The following is a 21,613-nucleotide window of genomic DNA, read 5'->3' as shown; positions in this document are numbered from 1 at the left end:
GGGGAGTGTCATTATATGTTAACGACACCCCCATTTCAGCTCGCATATCGCACAGCAAACTGACAGTTCGGACCTGAATCTGAGCGCATCTGTGTGAACACACATGCAATCCGATTCTGGTCCGAACAGAAAAAAGGGTCCTGTGCGTGTTTGCACCGAATGCGGTGCGATATCAGCCATACTATCTCTATGACTGACATCGCACCTGCACAGACATTGCATGTAATGTGAACAGCAGTGCGCTACGTAATACATGCGATGTCTGCCATCGCAATAGTGTGAACCGGCCCTAAAGGAGAAGTCCAGCCTGAGCTTTTTAGGCTAGGCTTCTCCTATGGATCACAGGAGTGCAATTAGTTTTCCACTCCTGTTACCCGTTTTCAGTGAGTGGTCTGAAGTTCGCTCTCCACTGACGTCACTGCCATCAGTCAAGGCAGCATGTTATCCCAATGTCCAAGTCTGGATCTGCCAGTTGCCTTGATTGATGGCAGTCTCAGCGAGCCGCTGAGATGGCCTCTCCCTGCCCCTCCACAGGTCAGCGTTCCAGTGAGCGCGGAGGATCAGAGAGGAGAGACGCTGAAAGTCGGCAGCTTTCCTCTTGGATCTGTGAGAGCCGAGCCATCGGCGGTGTTCAGTGGCTCCGTTCTGAGTGCAGAGACGGCGGGGGACAGCTGCAGCACCGGTCTGAGGCTGTATTCACACCTATGCTGTTTTAGTACTTTTTGCATTTTGCAGATTTGTACTATAGTCCATTCACCATTGTTTCCTATGAAACACGTTCTGTAATGCAAATCTGCAAAATGAAAAAAGCACTAAAATGCATAGATGTGAATCCAGCCTTATGCTCCATCCACAAGGTAAGTATGAAAAAAGAAAAAAAAAAAACATACTTCTCTTTTAAGATACTCTTGTATTATCAGACTGCCCAGATACAGGGACGGAAATTAACCAGCACTTCTAATGAAATCCTCACAATTTTTATGTGATATTAGGTGTCATTTTGGGCCCTTTTAGTCACTATATCACCTTGAAGAAGGAACATCAAGGGTCCAGAAAGCTAGTTACATTCTGCCCTTGTATCTTGGCTTTGCATGGCAGTCACTTCAAGTACTGCTATGCCGGTCAAATACTTTAAGAAGTGCAGCTCAGATCTACGTTGTTCTATTATCAGATAGGGCAACATCATCAAATGGTGGCAAACACTGCCTCAGCTCAACCACTTAAAAATGAGCATGCGTTGTCAGGAATCTGATCCCGAGTTCCTTGTTCCCCATGGCATACCCTAGATCAGCCTTTCTCAAGACAGAAGAACCCTTGAAATAGTTCTCTGGTCTTGGGGGAACCCCTTCTAAAAATGTGAAATCTACAACTCATTATACATTAGTGTGATGGTCAGTGGGAAGAATGGTCCTTACACTTGTGTCATTGGGAATAATTACCTCCTGGGAACTTATATGAGAAGCAGAAATTGCCCAATGCTGAAGGAACCCCTAGCAACCTCTGAAGGAACCCTAGTTGAGAATCACTGCCCTAGATTATTTCCATCGTCCCATCTCTGGCCACTGCTCCCCACCCTCCTCCAAAGGAAACACACACACAATTTTTGTGCAAGAATTTATTATTTTTCAATGATTGCATGACGTTGGAACAGAAATTAAAAAAAAAAATTCACTTATAAAAAGTATTTTTTTCCTCCATAAATGTCATCTGGCTCAGTCTGCAATCTGTTTTTTTTTTTTTTTCTACAGCCAAATTATTACAAAAACGTAAAAAGTAAAAAAAAAAACCCTGCTAAAAGTCAGAAAAAAGGAAATTATATGTATATATAAACAGCATTTACAGTTGCACAAAATTTGCCGCTTTGGCTTTTCGAAAACAAAAAATATTATCTAGATTAAACAATTTTTTGACTTTTTATTTTCTTTTAAACATAAATAAGTTAGTACAATGTTTCAGTGTCTTTACACAGAGATACACACACACACCTCAAACTTGGTCATGATATGCTACATACAAAGACAATGCACAGGCGTCACAAAGGGAAGGGGGGTTTACGAGAGAGTACTATATCTGGGCGCCAGTGACTTTGGCTCCCAGGAAGTGCAGTACTATCATATCGTAAGGCCTGTGGTGAAGAAGGCATAAAAAAAAAAAAAAAAAAAGCCGCCCCAACTTTTTGCGATGGGAGGGTGGACCGTGCATCAGGAAAACTGACCTTGAACATGTGTGTTGTGACAACCGGATAGAACATGATTAAACCCCCTACTGTCCTGGGGGTGCATTGTACTGGTTCAGGGAACGTGATCGACCCCTGACTCTTCTGATAACGGAAATAGTTTGCTTGCATGAAGACATAAAGCTTAGAACCAGACTCCTGTCACACAGCTGTGCCAGTGTACAAAAGACCAGAATCAATTTTCAACCCTATCACAAATTAAAAAATAGATATATTTATATGTACATACATAAAAAAAGAAAGGTAAATAAAAAAAACAAAAATACTGTGGAGCCATCTTTCGACACAAGTAGAGGCCTGAATACATTGTGTAGAAAGGGGAGAGTACCTCATCAACCATCTGTGAATTGTGGAAGATTTGACATGTTGCTGATATTGAAAGTGCAGTGCCCTGCCTGACCTGCAGTGGCGTTAGTCAGGGGTCAAGTTTCAATGCCAGAGTCAATGAGAGTGGCTGAATAAAGAACAGCTCTTTTACAAAAAAAAAGAAAATAATTAACTTCCTCGCTTTTCCTGCAATCCTCATTGACAGCTCTTTAACCCCACTAATCTATCGAACGGGAAAGAGTTTAAAAACTGAGCATTAACAAAAGTGACCGCAGTGCAATGGTCAGAGAAACCCGAACCCAAATGCAAGATGACAGCAGGTGTTAACGCGTCTCACGCAGCAAGTATTTAATCATGATTAAGTGCTTGCTGCGTGAAACACGTTAAAAACTGCTGTCATCTTGCATTTGGGTACTGTAATGTTGTTATATGGATTTTATTGAACACTGTTTGGATTTTTCTGGCCATTGATTAGCGGTCAACCTCTGTTCTCTGGATGTTTGGACTAAGATAATCATGTATGGGACCACCAGCACCTAATCCCACAGAGGTGGGGCTAATACATGGTGAGTCCACCTTGAGAAGTGCTTAATCTCTGTTGAAGCTCAAAAATTCTGCCCTTCCTTACCTACCACCAATCAAGTGTAACTAGACATCTCCACCGTCACCTTTTAGTCTTATCTGGTAGGCAATGTCTATCTCTTGGTTATGGAGGATGAACTAGAAATATAATCTATTTTGGGGGAATTATGCAAAAAATGTACTTGTTAACTTGACCTTTGTTATGTTCCTACATGGTTAACTTGAGTAAGCTCTGAACTTTTAAAGGGAGCCTGTCGGAAAATGTTTTGCCTATCAAATCCAAGGCTCCTATCCAGCTCCCTGTCACCCAACTCTCATAAATGGTGCTGATTGCAGGGGAGAACACACCTTTGCAGCGTCAACTACTGCTTTGGCTGCCCTGTATCTAGCACCACCTCTGAGAATCCGGCAAACCCAGCCTACAGATCTAGGTGGAAGCCTCAGCTGTGACAAACAGCAACAGTTCTGACAGGTCCCCTTTAACAGCGAAAAAAAAAAAAGAGTTATAGTTTAAGTGCTACAGGGCAGCTATGGCCAAGCAATTTTCTCAGATATCCAGCTGCCTTGCCCAATCCTGAGCTGCGCTTCATTCAACCAGCATGCAATTGTTTTTTTTTTTTTAAATGTGTAAGGTTTGCCGCATAAAAAAAAAGAAAACCTTTTTCTTCTGTTTATCAACTTTTTGAACTCTTTAGTTTAGTACGGGAGAGGCCCTTCTGCCTAATTATATAAAAGGAAATGTGCATAAAACTTGCTCAGCCTGAAAACCATCAGTATGTGATGAGGCATAACATTAAAGTTACCCTTCAAAAGGCATGTTTAAAAGGAAACCTCCTAAGTCTGTACTCGCTCAGCTGATTGGTCGTCTCTATGCCTCTGGTTTCTTAGCGAAGCTTAAAATTTTGCGCCATTCTAAAGCAGAAGCTTGATGCAAAGGACACTGTCAAAACTGGTGCAAACAATACAAAAGGTGATGTTGCCAAATTAGAGTTCTACTATGAAGAGGTTCTTGGGGATGATCTCAATTCTTTCTATGCTTCACTGGACAGCTGAGGACTGTGCAATGGCTGAGCCCAAATCTGAAAACAGCCATGCTGAGGTGCACAATCTGGGCTCCCACAACTGAAAAGGAAGCTAAAGTAACATTTCTTCTAAGGCTCCATTCACACTAGTGCGACTCCAAAGTGGCGCCATTTCCAATGCGACTTTGATTTGACTTTACACTCTACGAATTAAAGTCACATCAAAAGTCGCATCAAAGTAGTGCAAACACCTTTTCAAAGTCTCTTCGACTTTAAGCCGGGTGCCACTGAAAAAAATGGGGCGCGACTTGTCATGCGACTTTGCTGCCCAACGTTGCATGACAAGCCACACAAATGTGAATGGAGTCTTACAATGGCGATTTACAATCAGCCCTTCTGGTTTCTTGGTTCAGGGCTCTTAACCATAAAACAGCCCCATTCACAAGAGTTTAAAGCAACTATGTAACTAGATTGTCAGCCTTCAAAAGAAGATTAAGAATAGTCTGATGTAGAAGGACTACAATCATGCGCTATTTAGGTGCCCAGAAATGCCGCCAGACTGGCAAATCTTTTTTTTTGTAGGGCAACTTAAAAAATATATATTTAGTGACAGAGTCGCTTTAACCGATTTCTGGAAATCACTTAAATTTCGTAAAACAAGTTTTTTTCAGATTTGCACCCAAATTTTGAGATTTCTGAGAATGCCCCCTCCTGCACTGGAACTGTTACTAGAGGCAACAACCCCTTTCATATCCTTTGTACCAGCAACCAGAAATGCCCCCTCTCTTCAATGTAAAACAGGCCTGGCCTTGTGGAAGAATTCAAAAATCAGTCAGATGATGTTGTACTGGAGCTCCAATGTTTCTCTTTGCTCCGATTGGCACGGCGCCCTTCTTGTATGCGCACCCCCCCAACTACCCCTCTCTAAAAAAAATTATGTGCTACATAAGGGGAAAGAGGGGGGGCAACTGAGCGTCGTGGGGCAGTAAGAGAAGTGGAAGGTGCCAAGTTGTACAATGCTACATGCGATGCCCGTCCTCTGTAGTGTTACTCTGTATCAGTGCTCTGCAGGATGCTTCCGCCAGTGACAGAGTCCGGGGGCTGAGCGGGCAGGGGGTCAGCCGGCACTGGGGGAAGGGGGGAGGCTGGATCCTGCAAGAGAAAAATGACAAGACCTTTGTGAGGATCGCCAGCTAACACATGGGTTCTACAAAAACATTTCAGTACTAAACACATGAATATAGGGAGGCACCAATACCAGTTTTCTAAGACCAAGTAAGAGTACCCATACTTTTTCTAAAGTACTACTTCAACGCGATTTCAAAGCCTCTGATTTCCTTGCGGCTTCCAACTTCATTTTACAGAAGTCAATGCAAGTCACAATGAAATTACAAAAAAGTGGTGCAGGAACCTGTTTCAAAGTCAGTGCGAATTGAGTCGCTACAATCTGAATGGTTCCATTGCCAGCAAAGGTTCCAACGCACACATTCCTGGGAAAGTGGCTGTACGTCTAAATCGGTGCTGAAGCGACTGCTGGCTGGGAACGTGAGAATCACAGCGAGAAATGTCACCAGCACACAATGGGTCTCCAAAAATTGGGTCCAAAGCTATATTAAGCATTTACATCATTACAGTAAACAGCAAAGTTTGGGAGCCTGGCATGGGACGATAAAGGGTAATGCGAGGCTCCGAAATGTTGCTGTGTGCTGTAACGATGTAATCGTTTAATAAAGCTTTGGACCACATTTTTGGAGACTCGTGGTGTGCTGGTGACATTCCTAGTTCTGATTGCTGGTAATGGGATGCGACTTTGAACTTTCAAATAGCATGACAAGTCGCACAGTCTGCGGACTTGATGGCATCGGTTTTAGTATTGTAGCATTTGCACCAGTACAAGTACTGGTGCAAATGCTTAATATCGGCACCAATACCAGTGCAATGCTATATGCATATGTCATATTTTTTGTGATATTATTTAATGGTACAGTACAAAAAAAAATGACACCTTTAATCACAGACATATTCTACACAAGGGCTGCCATATTCATTGACAGGGCAAAGTTAATGCCCACCAGACCTAGTTATATTCGACTGCTGCCCAAAAAACCTAGTGCTTCTAAAGCCGCGTACACACGGGCGGACTGTATGGCCTACTTAGTCCGTCGAAAACACATTTCAGCGGACAGTCCGCTCGTGTGTGGGCTTCAGCGGACTTTTTCAGCGTGCAGTCTGGCGTACTAAGTATTTCGGAATTTTCTAAATACTGTCTGTCATAATTTGGTTTCAGCGGACAATCCGCTCGTCAGTAGGCTAGTTCGACGGACTAAGAATGGCGCATGCTCAGAAAGGATTTACACGGCGAAAGGTTGCATTGCTGTGTATTGGACTTCCTATTTCTAGTCCCGTCGTACGTGCTGTACACGTCATCGCGCAAGCTTTCAGCGGACTGTTTGTTCATCATGTGTGGTCGAGTCCGTTCATTCGAAAGTAGGACGGACTGTCCGTCGGATTGTATGACGGACTAAGTGGGCCATACAGTCCGCCCGTGTGTACGCGGCTTAAAATGGAGAAGCATGTGACTTACTCCCACAATGCAGTGCTGAAGTCTAGTAGCCAATCTCTAGCGCCAAACACTGTCACATGGGGGGGGTGACATCATTGCCCCAAAACTAGCTGTTACCAGGTTTTGCAGTGGCCACAAAAGAGAAAGGAGAGGTGGAGGAGTGCTGTGAAGGAGAGTACAATGCTGTGTATACACGATCGGACTTTCTGGCAAAAAAAGTCAGACAGAATAATTTCATCGGATATTCCGATCATGTGTGGGCTTCAGCAGACTTTTTTTTTTTTTTTTTTCGAAAATTCTGACAGACCTAGAAATAGAACATGTTTTAAATCTTTCCAATGGAATCAATTCCTATCGGGAAAACCGTTCATCTGTATGCTGTTCCGACGGACCAAAAAACGACTATTGGCTACTGAACTTCCTTTTTCTAGTCCCATCATACGTGTTGTACGTTACCGCGTTCTAAACGATCGGACTTTGGTGTGATCGTGTGTAGGCAAGTCCGTTTCAGCGGAACTCCGTCGGAAAAACCGTCAGAGTTTATTCTGACAGAAAAAACGGTTGCGTATACGCAGCATAAGAAGGTCTAAGGGTGGGCTTCAAACAAACCTGGTCATTGTACCCTGAGAGGACAGGGTCTCTTTATCCATCACCTCTACACTGCAAGTACAGGCAAGCTGGTGAGTCTGTCTTGGCAGTTCCTTAGGAAATGGTGACACCATGGAGGCACACAGTAAAAAAAAAGAAAACCTTTCATTTGATTGGACATATACTAATCCCAGCTGAAGGGGGGATGTGTTCCCCATCAGTCATACTGCTGCAATCACTGCTCCCATCTGCAATCACAGCTCCAGTCTTAGGACCTTCCCCCACTCCTCCCTGGAGAACCTTCCATCACAGAACTATTCTAGGGTCGTCTTACATATTTGACACATTTCTACTCATTTCTATCACGACTTTCAGGAAAGTCTCGTGTGGAATTCTGAGTCAACGTTTCACTTAGAAAGTCAACAAAGTGTCACCTAAACGGGGTGTACAGCTGTGTATATACACTGCATATTACACGTACAGCACACACCCCAAGGCATAAACAAAGCCCTGGAAACCGCAGAGCGATGTGCAGTTTGTTTTCAAACAGAAGACACGTCACTGCCATGCTCCAGCAGCTGCCCACTTCCTGCCCCCTCCCTCCACTTCCACTACCGCTTGTTTACTGCGAGGTCAGCACAGGGGAAGAGTCACATATACATTGGATTTATGTAACCTGACGACACTCACCCCTACAGAGTGGGGGGCATAAATAATAGAGAGAGGAGGATAAAGAAGAGGGGGTGAAGGAGAGAGGAGGTAATAAAGAAGAGGTGTTAAGGAGAGAGGGAGGTAATAAAGAAGAGGTGTGAAGGAGAAAGGGAGGTAAAAAAGAAGAGAGGGTAAAGGAGAAAGGAGGTAATAAAGAAGAGGTGTGAAGGAGAGAGGGGGGAATAGGGGCTGAAGGAGAGAGGGGGTAATAAAGAAGAGGGTGAAGGGGAGAGGGGGTAATAAAGAAGAGATGGTGAAGGAGAGAGGGGGTAATAAAGAAGAGAGGGTGAAGGAGAGAGGGGGTAATAAAGAAGAGAGGGTGAAGGAGAGAGGGGGTAATAAAGAAGAGAGGGTGAAGGAGAGAGGGGGTAATAAAGAAGAGAGGGTGAAGGAGAGAGGGGGTAAAAAAGAGGGGGTGAGGGAGGAAGTAAAGAAGAGGGGTTCAAGGAAGGAGGGTGATAAGAGAGAGGGGTGAAGGAGGGAGGGGAATATAGAAGAGGGGGTGGAGAGAGGGGTATAAAAATAAGAGGGGGTGGAAGGAGAAAGGGGGATTAAGAAGAGGGGGTGAAGGAGAGAAGGGGATAAAGAAGAGGGAATGAAGGAGAGATGAGGTTAAAGAGGGGGTGAAGGGGGGTTAAAGAAGAGGGGGTGAAGAGAAAGGGAGATAAAGAGGGGATGGAAGAAGAAAAGGGGATAAAGGAGAAAAGGGTTTGAAGGAGGGGGGGTGATAAAGAAGAGGGGGAGAAGGAGAGATGGGGATAAAAATGAGGCGGCGCAAAGAGGGGGGATAAAGAAGAGGGGGTGAATAAGAGCAGGGGATAAAGAAGAGGGGGTGAAAGAGAGGGGGGAAAAGAATAGGGGGATAGAAAAGAGGGGGGTGAAGGAGAGAGGGGGTAAAGAAGAGGGGGGGGGGTGGAAGGAGAAAGGGTGATAAAAGAAGAGGGGATGAAGGAGAGGGGGAAATAAAGAAGAGGTGGAGGGGAGAGATAAGAAAGGAAATGGAATAGTAAAAAAAAAAAAAAGAGGAAGAAAAAAGTAGAGGGAAAGAGTTGTACACACAAATGTTGTATCCTAATGAGAGCCCGGGGGGGGGGGATTGTCAGGATTAGGGGAACCCAGGCGGGTCAGGATTAGGGGAACCCAAGCGGGCCAAGATTAGATGAACCCAGGAGGGTCGGGATTAGAGGAGCCCAGGAGGGTCGGGATTAGAGGAGCCCAGGAGGGTCGGGATTAGAGGAGCCCAGGAGGGTCGGGATTAGAGGAGCCCAGGAGGGTCGGGATTAGAGGAGCCCAGGCGGGTCGGGATTAGAGGAGCCCAGGCGGGTCGGGATTAGAGGAGCCCAGGCGGGTCGGGATTAGAGGAGCCCAGGTGGGTCGGGATTAGAGGAACCCAGGAGGGTCGGGATTAGAGGAGCCCAGGCGGGTCGGGATTAGAGGAACTCAGGCGGGTCGGGATTAGAGGAACTCAGGCGGGTCGGGATTAGAGGAGCCCAGGCGGGTCGGGATTAGAGGAGCCCAGGCGGGTCGGGATTAGAGGAGCCCAGGCGGGTCGGGATTAGAGGAACCCAGGCGGGTCGGGATTAGAGGAACCCAGGCGGGTTGGGTTTAGAGGAGCCCAGGAGGGTCAGGATTAGAGGAGCCCAGGAGGGTCAGGATTAGAGGAACCCAGACGGGTCAGGATTAGAGGAACATAGACAGGTCAGGATTAGAGGAGCACAGGCGGGTCGGGATTAGAGGAACCCAGGCGGGTCAGGATTAGAGGAACCCAGGCGGGTCGGGATTAGAGGGGCCCAGGCGGGCCGGGATTAGAGGAACCCAGGCGGGCCAGGATTAGGATAGCCCAGGCGGGTATTAGGATAGCACAGGCGAGTTGGGATTAGATGAGCATAGGCAGGTCAGGATTAGATGAGCCCAGGCGGGTGAGGATTAGATGAGCACAGGCGGGTTGGGAATGGAGCATACACGCTGTAGTAAATCCTCTTACCCGAATCCTTTACGTGCAGGGTCGGCTCTTCTTGGGGGTCTGCTCAGGCAGCGGCGTGGGGCTTCCATCTGATGTCTCTCCAGCATCTGTTCTCTGTGTCCCCTGTGAGCTGGCGGAGGGGGGCTCTGAGGAAGGAGGATGGATATGTCAGTCCAGAGAAGGAAAACTGAGATCACACAGGATGAAGATGGCTCATACATGCTTTGGTGTTCCTCGGTCAGACCCCAGCAGTGGCGGACAAGAAGTCCCAGAAGTCCATGAGAGCAGTTCACAATGTTTTATCATTGAAGGGTGACCGCACTGAGCTGGGATCACATATTACCATCCAACTGCATAGCTGGCCAAATACCTGGCAACTTTCCTCCACATTTCACTGAGTTGGGATCATATGTGGAAATTTCCCTGATTGATCCAGGAGGAAAAATCTGATCTCTTTCATCAATATGGGTTTTCTAATACCCCGAACTAAAGCGGTCATTATATTACCCACATCAATCAATCAGGGGATCGATGGGGACAGGAGAAGATGACTTGTTTTTATCACACCTCCCATGTGGTTGTCATGTGTGCAGCCAACTAATGTGCTACATTGTACACAAACCTCCCACATTACACATGTATCCCCTCAGCAGAATGCGGTCTCTGTGTGATGCCACCATGTGTGTTCACTGTCAGTGAACTGCAGAATGCGGTCTATGGATTGCACTCACTGTAGTCAGCAAGCATGCAGTGGGGACCATCCAATGTGGCCACAGCAGAATCCTGTTTTAGCACACAGAGTGCAGTCTGCAGTGTGGTCAGGGGAACAAAATTATGGTCACCTTGCAGTGTGGTTGCAGCCAAAACATTACAGTCAACAGAAGTGCAATGGGGTGACAGTCTGCAGAAGACGCTAATTAGAAGTTGTGTGCGGTCATGAGCAGCAGATTACAGTCACAATATGCTAAACGCAGCAACAAAGTGTGGTCACAATATGAAAAGTGCAGTCTGTAATGTGCAGTCATAGTCAGCAAATAATGGTCATCAGATGCAGAGTGCAGTCACAGTTAGGATACTATGGTCCCCATATACAGAGTGCACTCCCATCACACAGAGGTCTGTAGAGTGCGGTCACAGTTAGGATATTATGGTCCCCATATACAGAGTGTGCTCTCATCACACTCATCATCACAGGTCTGTAGAGTGTGGTCATAAGCAGTAGTTTACGGTCTATAGGGTGAATTGAGTACAGTGTGGTCCCCGTACACTAAGCAGTCTGCAGAGTACGGTCCCTATACACCGAGGGTGGTTTATAGAGTGAAGTGCATATAGTGCGGTCCTCATACACTTAGAGGTCTGCAGAGCGTGGTCCCTAATACACTGAGTGGTCTGCAGTGTGAGGTCCCCATATACTGAGGGTGGTTTATAGAATGAAGTGAGTAAAGTGCGGTCCCCATACACTGAGGGGTGGTTGATAGAGCGAAGTGCGTACAGTGCGGTCCCCATACACTTAGGGTGGTAATTAGAGCGAAGTGTGTACAGTGTGGTCCCCATACACTGAGGGTGGTAATTAGAGCGAAGTGCGTACAGTGCAGTCCCCATACACTGAGGGTGGTTAATAGAGCAAAGTGCGTACAGTGCGGTCCTCACACACTGAGGGTGGTTAATAGAGCAAAGTGCGTACAGTGTGGTCCCCACACACTGAGGGTGGTAATTGGAGCGAAATGCATACAGTGCGGTCCCCATACACTGAGGGTGGTAATTAGAGCGAAGTGCATACAGTGCGGTCCCCATACACTGAGGGTGGTAATTAGAGGTAAGTGCATACAGTGCGGTCCCCATACACTGAGGGTGGTAATTAGAGCGAGGTGCATACAGTGCGGTCCCCATACACTGAGGGTGGTAATTAGAGGTAAGTGCATACAGTGCGGTCCCCATACACTAAGAGGTCTGTGGAGTGTGGTCAGTAAAGTGCCCATACACAGAATGTGGTCTGTAGCAAAGTGAATAGAAAGCGGTCTGCAGAGTGCGGTCCCCATACACTGTGGTCTAGGGTGAGATAAATACAGTGCGGTCCAGAAAGGACAGTCCTACCACACAGATCTGTGCAGAGTGCGGTCCCCATACACTGTGGTCTAGGGTGAGATAAATACAGTGCGGTCCAGAGAGGACAGTCCTACCACACAGAACTGTGCAGAGTGCGGTCCTCATACACTGTGGTCTAGGGTGAGATAAATACAGTGCGGTCCATAGAGGACAGTCCTACCACACAGAACTGTGCAGAGTGCGGTCCCCATACACTGTGGTCTAGGGTGAGATAAATACAGTGCAGTCCATAGAGGACAGTCCTACCACACAGAACTGTGCAGAGTGCGGTCCCCATACACTGTGGTCTAGGGTGAGATAAATACAGTGCAGTCCATAGAGGACAGTCCTACCACACAGAACTGTGCAGAGTGCGGTCCCCATACACTGTGGTCTAGGGTGAGATAAATACAGTGCGGTCCATAGAGGACAGTCCTACCACACAGAACTGTGTAGAGTGCGGTCTGCAGAATGTGCCCTTCTCCCCTCCCCCATTCGGGTGTCAGCCCCCCTTCCTCACCCGGGCTGCTCCTCTTCTTGGTCGGTTTGCGGTGCACCGGGCGGCGGTAGAATTCGGGCGTGTCCGGCCCCGCCTCCTCCCACTGCAGGGCGCCGTCCAGCGGGCGGTCGGTGCTGAAGTCGAAGTTCCATCGGGCGCGGCTCTCCTCCTCCATCTCCGCCCGGTACCGGGCCGCCTCCCGGGCCAGACTCTGCCCGTCCACCGGGCCGAAGAGACAGCGGCGGGCGAGGGGGCGGGGCGAGCCCGGAGCCCGAGACACCCGCTCTACGCCCGGAGATCCCGGGGATAGGCGTACGCCCGACATGGCTCAGCGGGTCACTGCCCAATATGGCGCCCGGCGGGGGGATTTAAACGCCCCCTGCCGGCGATTGGCTGCAGCTCGGAGCCTCCCGATTAAGGTGGACCGGTGCAGAGATTAGACCGACGGGAACAGAAAGAGGACAGAGAGACAGTACACAGTAGGGACCGACAGAGAGAGACCAGGGGGACATAGGGACAGAGAGAGACCAGGGGGAACATAGGGACAGACAGAGAGAAACCAGGAGGACAGAGAGAGACCAGGGGACAGAGGGAGACCAGGAGGGCATAGGGACAGAGAGAGACCAGGAGAAAATAGAGAGAGACCAGGAGAACATAGGGACAGAGAGAGACCAGGAGGACATCGGGACAGAGAGAGACCAGGAGGACATCGGGACAGAGAGAGACCAGGAGGACATCGGGACAGAGAGAGACCAGGAGGACATCGGGACAGAGAGAGACCAGGAGGACAGAGAGAGAGACCAGGAGGACATAGGGGCAGAGAGAGACCAGGGGGACAGAGAGAGAGACCAGGAGGACGTAGGGACAGAAGAGAGACCAGGAGGACGTAGGGACAGAGAGAGACTAGGGGGACGTAGGGACAGAGAGAGATCAGGGGGACGTAGGGACAGGGAGAGACCAGGGGGACGTAGGGACAGGGAGAGACCAGGGGGACGTAGGGACAGGGAGAGACCAGGGGGACGTAGGGACAGGGAGAGACCAGGGGGACGTAGGGACAGGGGGACGTAGGGACAGGGAGAGACCAGGGGGACGTAGGGACAGGGAGAGACCAGGGGGACGTAGGGACAGGGAGAGACCAGGGGGACGTAGGGACAGGGAGAGACCAGGGGGACGTAGGGACAGGGGGACGTAGGGACAGGGAGAGACCAGGGGGACGTAGGGACAGGGAGAGACCAGGGGGACGTAGGGACAGGGAGAGACCAGGGGGACGTAGGGACAGGGAGAGACCAGGGGGACGTAGGGACAGGGAGAGACCAGGGGGACGTAGGGACAGGGAGAGACCAGGGGGACGTAGGGACAGGCCACAGCATGAACCGAAAGAGAGAGACCAGGAGGACAGAGAGACAAAGAGAGACCAGGACACCAGGGGACAGAGACAGATGATTAGGGGACAGAGAGAGAGACCAGGGGACAGAGGGAGACTGGGGCAGAGAGAAACCAGGGGACAGACAGAGACCAGATGACAGAGGGACAGGACACAGCGGGGACGGACAGAGAGAGACCAGGGGACAGAAAGAGACCAGGGGACAGAAAGAGAGACTAGGGGACAGAGGACAGAGAAAGACGAGGGGGACAGAGAGAGACCAGATGACAGAGGGACAGGACACAGCAGAGACCGCCAGAGAGACCAGGGGACAGAGGGAGACCAGGAGGACATAGCGAGAAAAGGGGGCAGAGAGAGACCAGGGGACAGACAGAGGCCAGGAGGACATAGGGACAGAGAGAGACCAGGAGACCGACAGTGACCGGGAGGACATAGGGACAGAGAGAGAGACCAGGGAACAGAGAGAGACCGGGAGGACATAGGGACAGAGAGAGACCAGGGGACTTAGCAATAGAGAGAGACCAGGGGGACGTAGGGACAGAGAGAGACCAGGGGGACGTAGGGACAGAGAGAGACCAGGGGGACGTAGGGACAGAGAGAGACCAGGGGGACGTAGGGACAGGCCACAGCATGAACCGAAAGAGAGAGACCAGGAGGACAGAGGGACAAAGAGACCAGGACACCAGGGTACAGAGAGAGAGACCAGGGGACAGAGGGAGACTATGGAACAGAGAGAAACCAGGGGACAGAGAGAGACCAGATGACAGAGGGACAGGACACAGCGGGGACCGCCAGAGAGACCAGGGGACAGAGGGACAGGACACAGCGGGGACGGACAGAGAGAGACCAGGGGGCAGAGAGGGACATAGAGAGACCAGGGGACAGAACACAACGGGGACCAACAGAGGGACAAAGAGAGACCAGTAGACCAGGGGACAGAGAGAGACTAGGGGACAGAGGGACCAAGAGAAACCAGGGGACAGACAGAGGACAGAGAGAGACCAGGGAGACAGAGAGAGACCAGATGACAGAGGGACAGGACACAGCAGAAACCTGCCAGAGAGACCAGGGGACAGAGGGAGACCAGGAGGACATAGTGAGACCAGGGGGCAGAGAGAGACCAGGAGGACATAGTGAGACCAGGGGGCAGAGAGAGACAAGGAGGACATAGCGAGACCAGGGGGCAGAGAGAGACCAGGAGGACATAGCGAGACCAGGAGGACATAGCGAGACCAGGAGGACATAGCGAGACCAGGAGGACATAGCGAGACCAGGAGGACATAGCGAGACCAGGAGGACATAGCGAGACCAGGAGGACATAGCGAGACCAGGAGGACATAGGGACAGAGAGAGACCAGGGGATAGAGCGATAGAGACCAGGGGGACATTGGTACAGAGAGAGACATAGGGACAGAGATAGACCAGGGGGATGTAGGGGACAGAGAGAGACATAGGAAAAGAGAGAGACCAGGGGACATAGAGAGACCAGGGGACATAGAGAGACCAGGGGACAGAGAGAGACCAGGGGACAGCGGGACAGGCCACAGCATGAACCGAAAGAGAGAGACCAGGAGGACAGAGGGACAAAGAGAGACCAGGACACCAGGGGACAGAGAGAAATGGTTAGGGGGCAGAGAGAGAGACCAGGGGACAGAGGGAGACTATGGAACAGAGAGAGACCAGATGACAGAGGGACAGGACACAGCGGGGATCGCCAGAGAGACCAGGGGACAGACAGAGACCAGGAGGACATAGAGACAGAGAGAGACCAGGGGGACAGAGAGAGACCAGATGACAGAGGGACAGGACACAGCGGGGATCGCCAGAGAGACCAGGGGACAGAGGGAGACCAGGGGACAGAGAAAGACCAGGAGGACATAGAGAGAGAGACCAGGAGGACATAGGGACAGACAGAGACCAGGAGGACATAGAGAGAACAGGGGACAGAGGGAGACCAGGAGGACAGAGAAAGACCAGGAGGACATAGAGAGAGAGACCAGGAGGACATAGGGACAGAGAGAGACCAGGAGGATATAGGGACAGAGAGAGACCAGGAGGATATAGGGACAGAGAGAGACCAGGAGGATATAGGGACAGAGAGAGACCAGGAGGACAGAGAGAGACCAGGGGACAGAGAGAGACCAGGGGACAGAGAGAGACCGGGGGACAGAGAGAGACCGGGGGACAGAGAGAGACCGGGGGACAGAGAGAGACCGGGGGACAGAGAGAGACCAGGAGGACATAGGGACAGAGAGAGACCAGGAGGACATAGGGACAGAGAGAGACCAGGACATAGAGACAGAGAGATACCAGGAGGACATAGGGACAGAGAGAGACCAGGGGGACATAGGGACAGAGAGAGACCAGGGGACAGAGGGATAGAGAGAGACCAAGGGGACATTGGGAAAGAGAGATATAGTGACAGAGAGAGACCAAGGGGACATTGGGACAGAGAGATATAGTGACAGAGAGAGACCAAGGGGACGTAGGGACAGAGAGAGACCAGGGGACAGGCCACAGCATGAACCAAAAGAGAGAAACCAGGAGGACAGAGGGACAAAGAGAGACCAGGACACCAGGGGACAGAGAGAGATGATTAGGGGACAGAGAGAGAGACCAGGGGGCAGAGGGAGACTATGGAACAGAGAGAGACTAGAGGACAGAGAGAGACCAGGGGGGAAAAGAGAGACCAGGGGGGAAAAGAGAGACCAGATGACAGACACAGCAGGGACCGCCAGCAAGACCAGGGGACAGAGAGACCAAGGGACAGAGAGAGACCAGGGGACAGAGAGAGACCAGGGACAGAGGGACAGGACACAACGGGGCCCGACAGAGAGACCAGAGGACAGAGGGACAAAGAGAGACCAGTAGACCAGGGGACAGAGCGAGACTAGGGGACAGAGGGACCAAGAGAAACCAGGGGACAGAGAATGACCAGGGGGACAGAGAGAGACCAGATGACAGAGGGTCAGCACACAGCGGGGACCGCCAAAGAGACCAGGGGACAGAGGGACAGGACACAGCGGGGATGGACAGAGAGACCAGGGGACAGAGAGAGACCAGGGGACAGGATACAGCGGGGACCATTTGAAGGGCCAGAAGTTTGTTTTTACTTTGACAGGTAAACCAATCAAGTATGCCAAGTTAATTTGAGTGGCTGTTTTCAGCCCTGCAGCTTCTTGCTGAGGTAGCCATATTAACATTAAAAGTCACACATGGAAGCAGACCAGGTGACTAAGGATGCATTACAGCCCCGGACACTTGCTGGGTCTGTGCAACTCACAGATGCCACCCTAGTTCTGGCCCAGTGGCTGCCTTAGTAAATGAGTGTGGGATAGAGCCAGGGTTCACCACAGTTGTTTTTATAACATACCACTCCTTGTTTTACCTGTTACCAAAGGTGTTACCAAAAGCTGAACATCCCTTCCAGAGATTCCGAAAAGATATCCAGATACCCAAGTCAGGATCTTATGAGTATGTATTTTTTCTGTATGGACATGTTTTCTGGATGTCCAGTACAGAGTGCAGAAGCTACAGAGAGTAAAGGCGGAAATAATTTTTATAGGAGAGTCCTTACAAGAAGTTTTGAGGTTTTATTTTTACACCCACTACTGTCCACAATGTAGCAGAAAAAGTAGAGTAAGAAACTAGAAAACTTTTGCCTGAATGTTTTCTTATATTTTATCAAGCCCCCTAAGGGGATGTTGGACTCTCTCCCTATGAGATTTTGTTTGGGAGTGTTACTTACTTGCTTATATTTTGTCTCAGCAGCTGAAGTCCTCCATTCAGATCTCACAGAGAATGGTGCTGATCTTTTAAGGTTTTTGACAAACTCATTTATGCGTTTTCTCCCCAATTTCAGATCCTAAAAGTTTGGAAGGATCTAGAACTAAAGGCATGTGACTTGTGGATTAAAGAGACATTTATATATAAGGAAATGGTTGGAGGCAAAACAGTATCTATTTCATGTACAGTTTTGCAAAACGTGAAGGAAAAGTCACCCGAATCCACACTAAACACTGCAAAAATGACTAAATTAAAGAAATCTCTGTGTTTTGATTTGTTTCTCTCTTGGAATCTCAGTCTAGGGTGCTATTTATTCAAATACTTTAATGGTAAGGGATATATATACACACACTGGGATTTGAAAAGTAGTTTTGCCATGTTGAAGTCATATTTGTCTTTTGTACGTCTTCCATTGTATGTAGAATTGTCTGTGTTTACATGTGCTGATAGGTCAGCATGCCAACAATTAAAGCGGGAGTCCACCGGGACTCCGCGTTTTTTTTTTTTTTAAAAGCCAGCAGCTACAAATACTGCAGCTGCTGACTTTTAAAATAGTGACACTTACCTGTCCAGCGCACCCGCGATGTCGGCACCCGAAGCCGATCTCTAGGTCGCCTGCCGGGTCCTGCCGCCGCCATCTTGGGTATGGGAATCAGGAAATGGAGCCTTTCGGCTTCATTTCCCGGTTCCCTACTGCGCATGCGCGAATCGCGCTGCGCAATAAGGACACTCCCCGCTGCCTCTGGGATCTGTGTTTCCCAGCAGGCAGCGGGGCACTTGCGGGAAGGGGCGGGCACTTGCGAAAGGGCAGAAGTTACGCCCCTTTCCGCAGAGAGCTATCCCGGAAGTGGGTGCAGTTACCTGGATTATCCAGGTAACTGCACCCCCCTCCCCCCTGAAAGGTGCCGATTGTGGCACCGGAGGGGGGGAGGGTTCCGATGAGCGGAAGGTCCACTTTAGGGTGGACCTCCGCTTTAAGCTAGAATGCCATTCTAGCTACAGCCAGTACTCTGCCAGTACTCTGTAACTAGGTCTTATCAATCATTTGTTTTTCACAATGAAAGCTGCTCAGCTATTATATTCTCCACAATGGAGATTTGCCTCTTTGGCCAGTACTACCTCCACCTAAGAGTGTAGTGGTTCCAGGTTAAATGTGATAGCAGGTATGGTTAGTGATCAAAATATTGATCAAAGGAGAGGAGATTGTAAAGGAAATTTGTAAGTTCTATATATAATTGTATTCTATTTTGTATGTATTGCACACTGCCCTCACTGTGCACACAGCACTAATAATATTTTCATTACCTGTTTGCATTCTTTTGAGTCCTGATTAGAATTAGTCTGCCTATGTTACGCCCTTTGTTACCATAAACGTACAATTGTAATATTAATGTGATACCTACGTAATCGTGTATAAAAACCTTCAATAGCGTCATAATAAAGCAGAACAGTTATTTGGAAAGATGTGGAGTGTATCTTTTGTATCTGTTCCCTACTGCAGTAGTTAATAATTTGGAACCACTAATCAATATGAGGATAGGAGTTGCCTATCTATAAAATTCCATGTCATACATGAATAATATGAAGGTAAATATTACATTCACAGATTTTAGATAATGAAAGCATATCACAGGCGTCAATTCTCTCATGGTTATGGTATGCAATATTTTTGTTTCTTTGGAAATACCACCAACATAATAAAAGTGTCAATCCTTTCAAAGCAAAATATTGAATTTGCAATAAATACTCCAAACCTAAACATTTAGCTTATTCAGTAAATAAAGCATGTTTTTGAGACAAATACCACAGGAGTTATTTTAACCCTTTCACGCCGACGCAACACATGTAAGCGGCCTCACGGAAGTGGGCTTCTTTGTGTGGGGCCGCATATACGTGTTTCTCTTTGGCTGCATGCTCCCAGCACAGTGTCTCACTGAGAGCCCCAGGCCCCATACTAACGATCCGAACCTGGACCTCTTGATTCTGGGTCACCTGATTGCTGTCACTCTGCAGCCCATTCCTGTGTTTTTTTTTTCTTTTTCTTTCTGTGACTGGAGAAGAAAAATATTTCATATATATATATATATATATATATATAAATATAAACTCTTTCTCGTTGCTTGCAGGAAAAAAAAAAGTTTGTAAAAAAAATTACGAAAAATACCTAGATCAAAGTTTGATCTAAGATCAGTGCCAGGGTTAGTTTTTGGGTCAAGTAAGGGTAAAAGGTCAGGATCAGTATATGCACTGCCCAACATTGCAGTGAATGAATTGTATGTTGTGTAAACTTAACATTAAGTTTCTTCAAAACTGAAAAAAGAGGACAGTGCAGTGCACTGAATCATGGACTACACTGCCCCCTAGCCAGCCGGCAACACAGAGCAACTGGAGCAATGAATCACTCTGGTTGGATTGCAATTTTATGGAGAGGAAGTGTGAATTGACCCCATAGCCCTGGGACACTCCCTCTGTTGGACCCCCTGGTGGCTGTGATATGTGCCCAACATTGTGTTCTGTTTTGGTTTTAACTTTTCTGAGGCCCAGTGCTTGCCTGCTGGGAGGTGTGCCACAAGTGGCATGGCACTTCATAGATGAAAAGTATCTGCGGCTGGCCACAAACAACCTGATATGTGCCCCAGATTGATATGCGGAGGTACCTACGTGTCCCTGGGCACGCTTGCTTCAGTACTGGGACCATCAGTAAACCTCAGTGACGTTGAGAGTGCTACAAACTGGGTATTTAACTTTTTCTCAGCTCCTTAGGAGTAAGGGCTGACTCCGTCATTGGAAAATTGCCTATATATATATATATATATATATATATAATAATTTTTTTTAAATTAAGTCTTTTTTTTTTTTTTTAAATGTAAAAACGCAGGAGATGATCAAATACCACCAAAAGAAAGCTCTATTTGTGGAGAAAAAAAATTATGAAAATTAAATTTGGGTACAGTGTTGTATGACCACGCAATTGTCATTCTAAGTGCATCAGCGCTTAAAGCTGAAAATTGGTCTGGACAGGAGGGGGGTTTAAGTGCCCAGTAAGCAAGTGGTTAATCAGTACAATTGAGAATTCAATGCCAAGTCATAATAATCGGTATACAACCGCTTTAATATCATTTCGAGGTTTCTATTCACAAAAGACGAATGCTGGTCTTTGAGCTCCAATGCGATACGTTTATTGCCAAAATACAAAGTACACAATATAAAAATTAGATTTTGAATGTAGTACAATGAAATACAACAGCTCCATGATTAAAGTGCTTGGGGCAGAGACAAGGGTTTACAAAACATCTTCCCTTTTTATAACATTTGAGCACCTCAAGATAAAGCAGACTTTAGATTTAAAAAGACCATGCCAAAAAGGTACTTCAGTTACATGCATAGTGCTGTGGCCTGAATAACCCTCAAGCAGTCTGAGACATTCCAGCATCAAGATCTCTCTGCCGTAGTTCCCAGTTTTGCTTAGCCCCACACTGGTCTCACACCTCCTGCTGCATTCTCTATAGCAGTGATGGCGAACCTAGGCACTCCAGATGTTTTGAAACTACATTTCCCATGATGCTCACATATACTGCAGAGTGCATGAGCATCATGGGAAATTAGTTCCAAAACACCTGGGGTGCCAAGGTTTGCCATCACTACTCTATAGCATAATGCAGCAGGGAGTGTGAGAGGCCCTGTGATGTGAGTGGTGGGTGAGTGGAGCTGGGAACTCCATCAGAGAGATTTTTCCATGAGAGCCCCCCCAAGATAAGGCAACACTGATACAGCTAAAATATCCCATCTGGACTGACCACCTTTTATGATTGCACAAACCTATAGAAACACAAATCAAAGTAAGTTTCTGTTTGGTACAAACCATGG

The 21,613-nt window shown here is 48.2% G+C and overlaps 2 protein-coding genes across 2 annotated transcripts; one reads left to right on the top strand and one right to left on the bottom strand.

Moving 5' to 3' along the window:
• Positions 1–1,600: 1,600 nt before the first annotated feature.
• On the bottom strand, positions 1,601–12,943 carry LOC143960400 (cyclin-dependent kinase inhibitor 1B-like). The gene is made up of 3 exons (XM_077468983.1): positions 12,598–12,943; positions 10,014–10,138; positions 1,601–5,319 (listed from the first exon to the last, which is right to left on the bottom strand). Exons 1-2 carry the CDS (start codon positions 12,899–12,901, stop codon positions 10,023–10,025), a joined length of 420 nt encoding a protein of 139 aa, XP_077325109.1. The 5' UTR covers positions 12,902–12,943; the 3' UTR covers positions 1,601–5,319; positions 10,014–10,022.
• Positions 12,944–13,074: 131 nt separating this feature from the next.
• On the top strand, positions 13,075–14,724 carry LOC143962235 (uncharacterized; the record flags this gene model as incomplete). The annotated part of the gene is made up of 3 exons (XM_077471564.1): positions 13,075–13,624; positions 14,194–14,294; positions 14,449–14,724. Coding segments are annotated over 3 exons (927 nt in total), but the record flags the coding sequence as incomplete, so codon positions are not given.
• Positions 14,725–21,613: the final 6,889 nt, after the last annotated feature.

This window comes from Lithobates pipiens, unplaced genomic scaffold (genome assembly GCF_037356315.1).
Source record: "Lithobates pipiens isolate NorthernLeopardFrog02 unplaced genomic scaffold, aLitPip1_a1.2 Scaffold_8, whole genome shotgun sequence".
Lineage (NCBI taxonomy): Eukaryota > Metazoa > Chordata > Amphibia > Anura > Ranidae > Lithobates > Lithobates pipiens.
Note: the sequence above shows the minus strand (reverse complement) of the source record. Positions and strands in the feature narration are given on the sequence as shown.

Bases quoted from the DNA above. Each gene is read 5' to 3' on its own strand.
- LOC143960400 (XM_077468983.1), bottom strand. From the start codon at position 12,901: ATGTCGGGCGTACGCCTATCCCCGGGATCTCCGGGCGTAGAGCGGGTG. The intron at 10,139-12,597 runs GTGAGGAAGGGG...CTCCTTCCTCAG, and splicing joins CAAGAAGAGGAGCAGCCCGG to AGCCCCCCTCCGCCAGCTCA.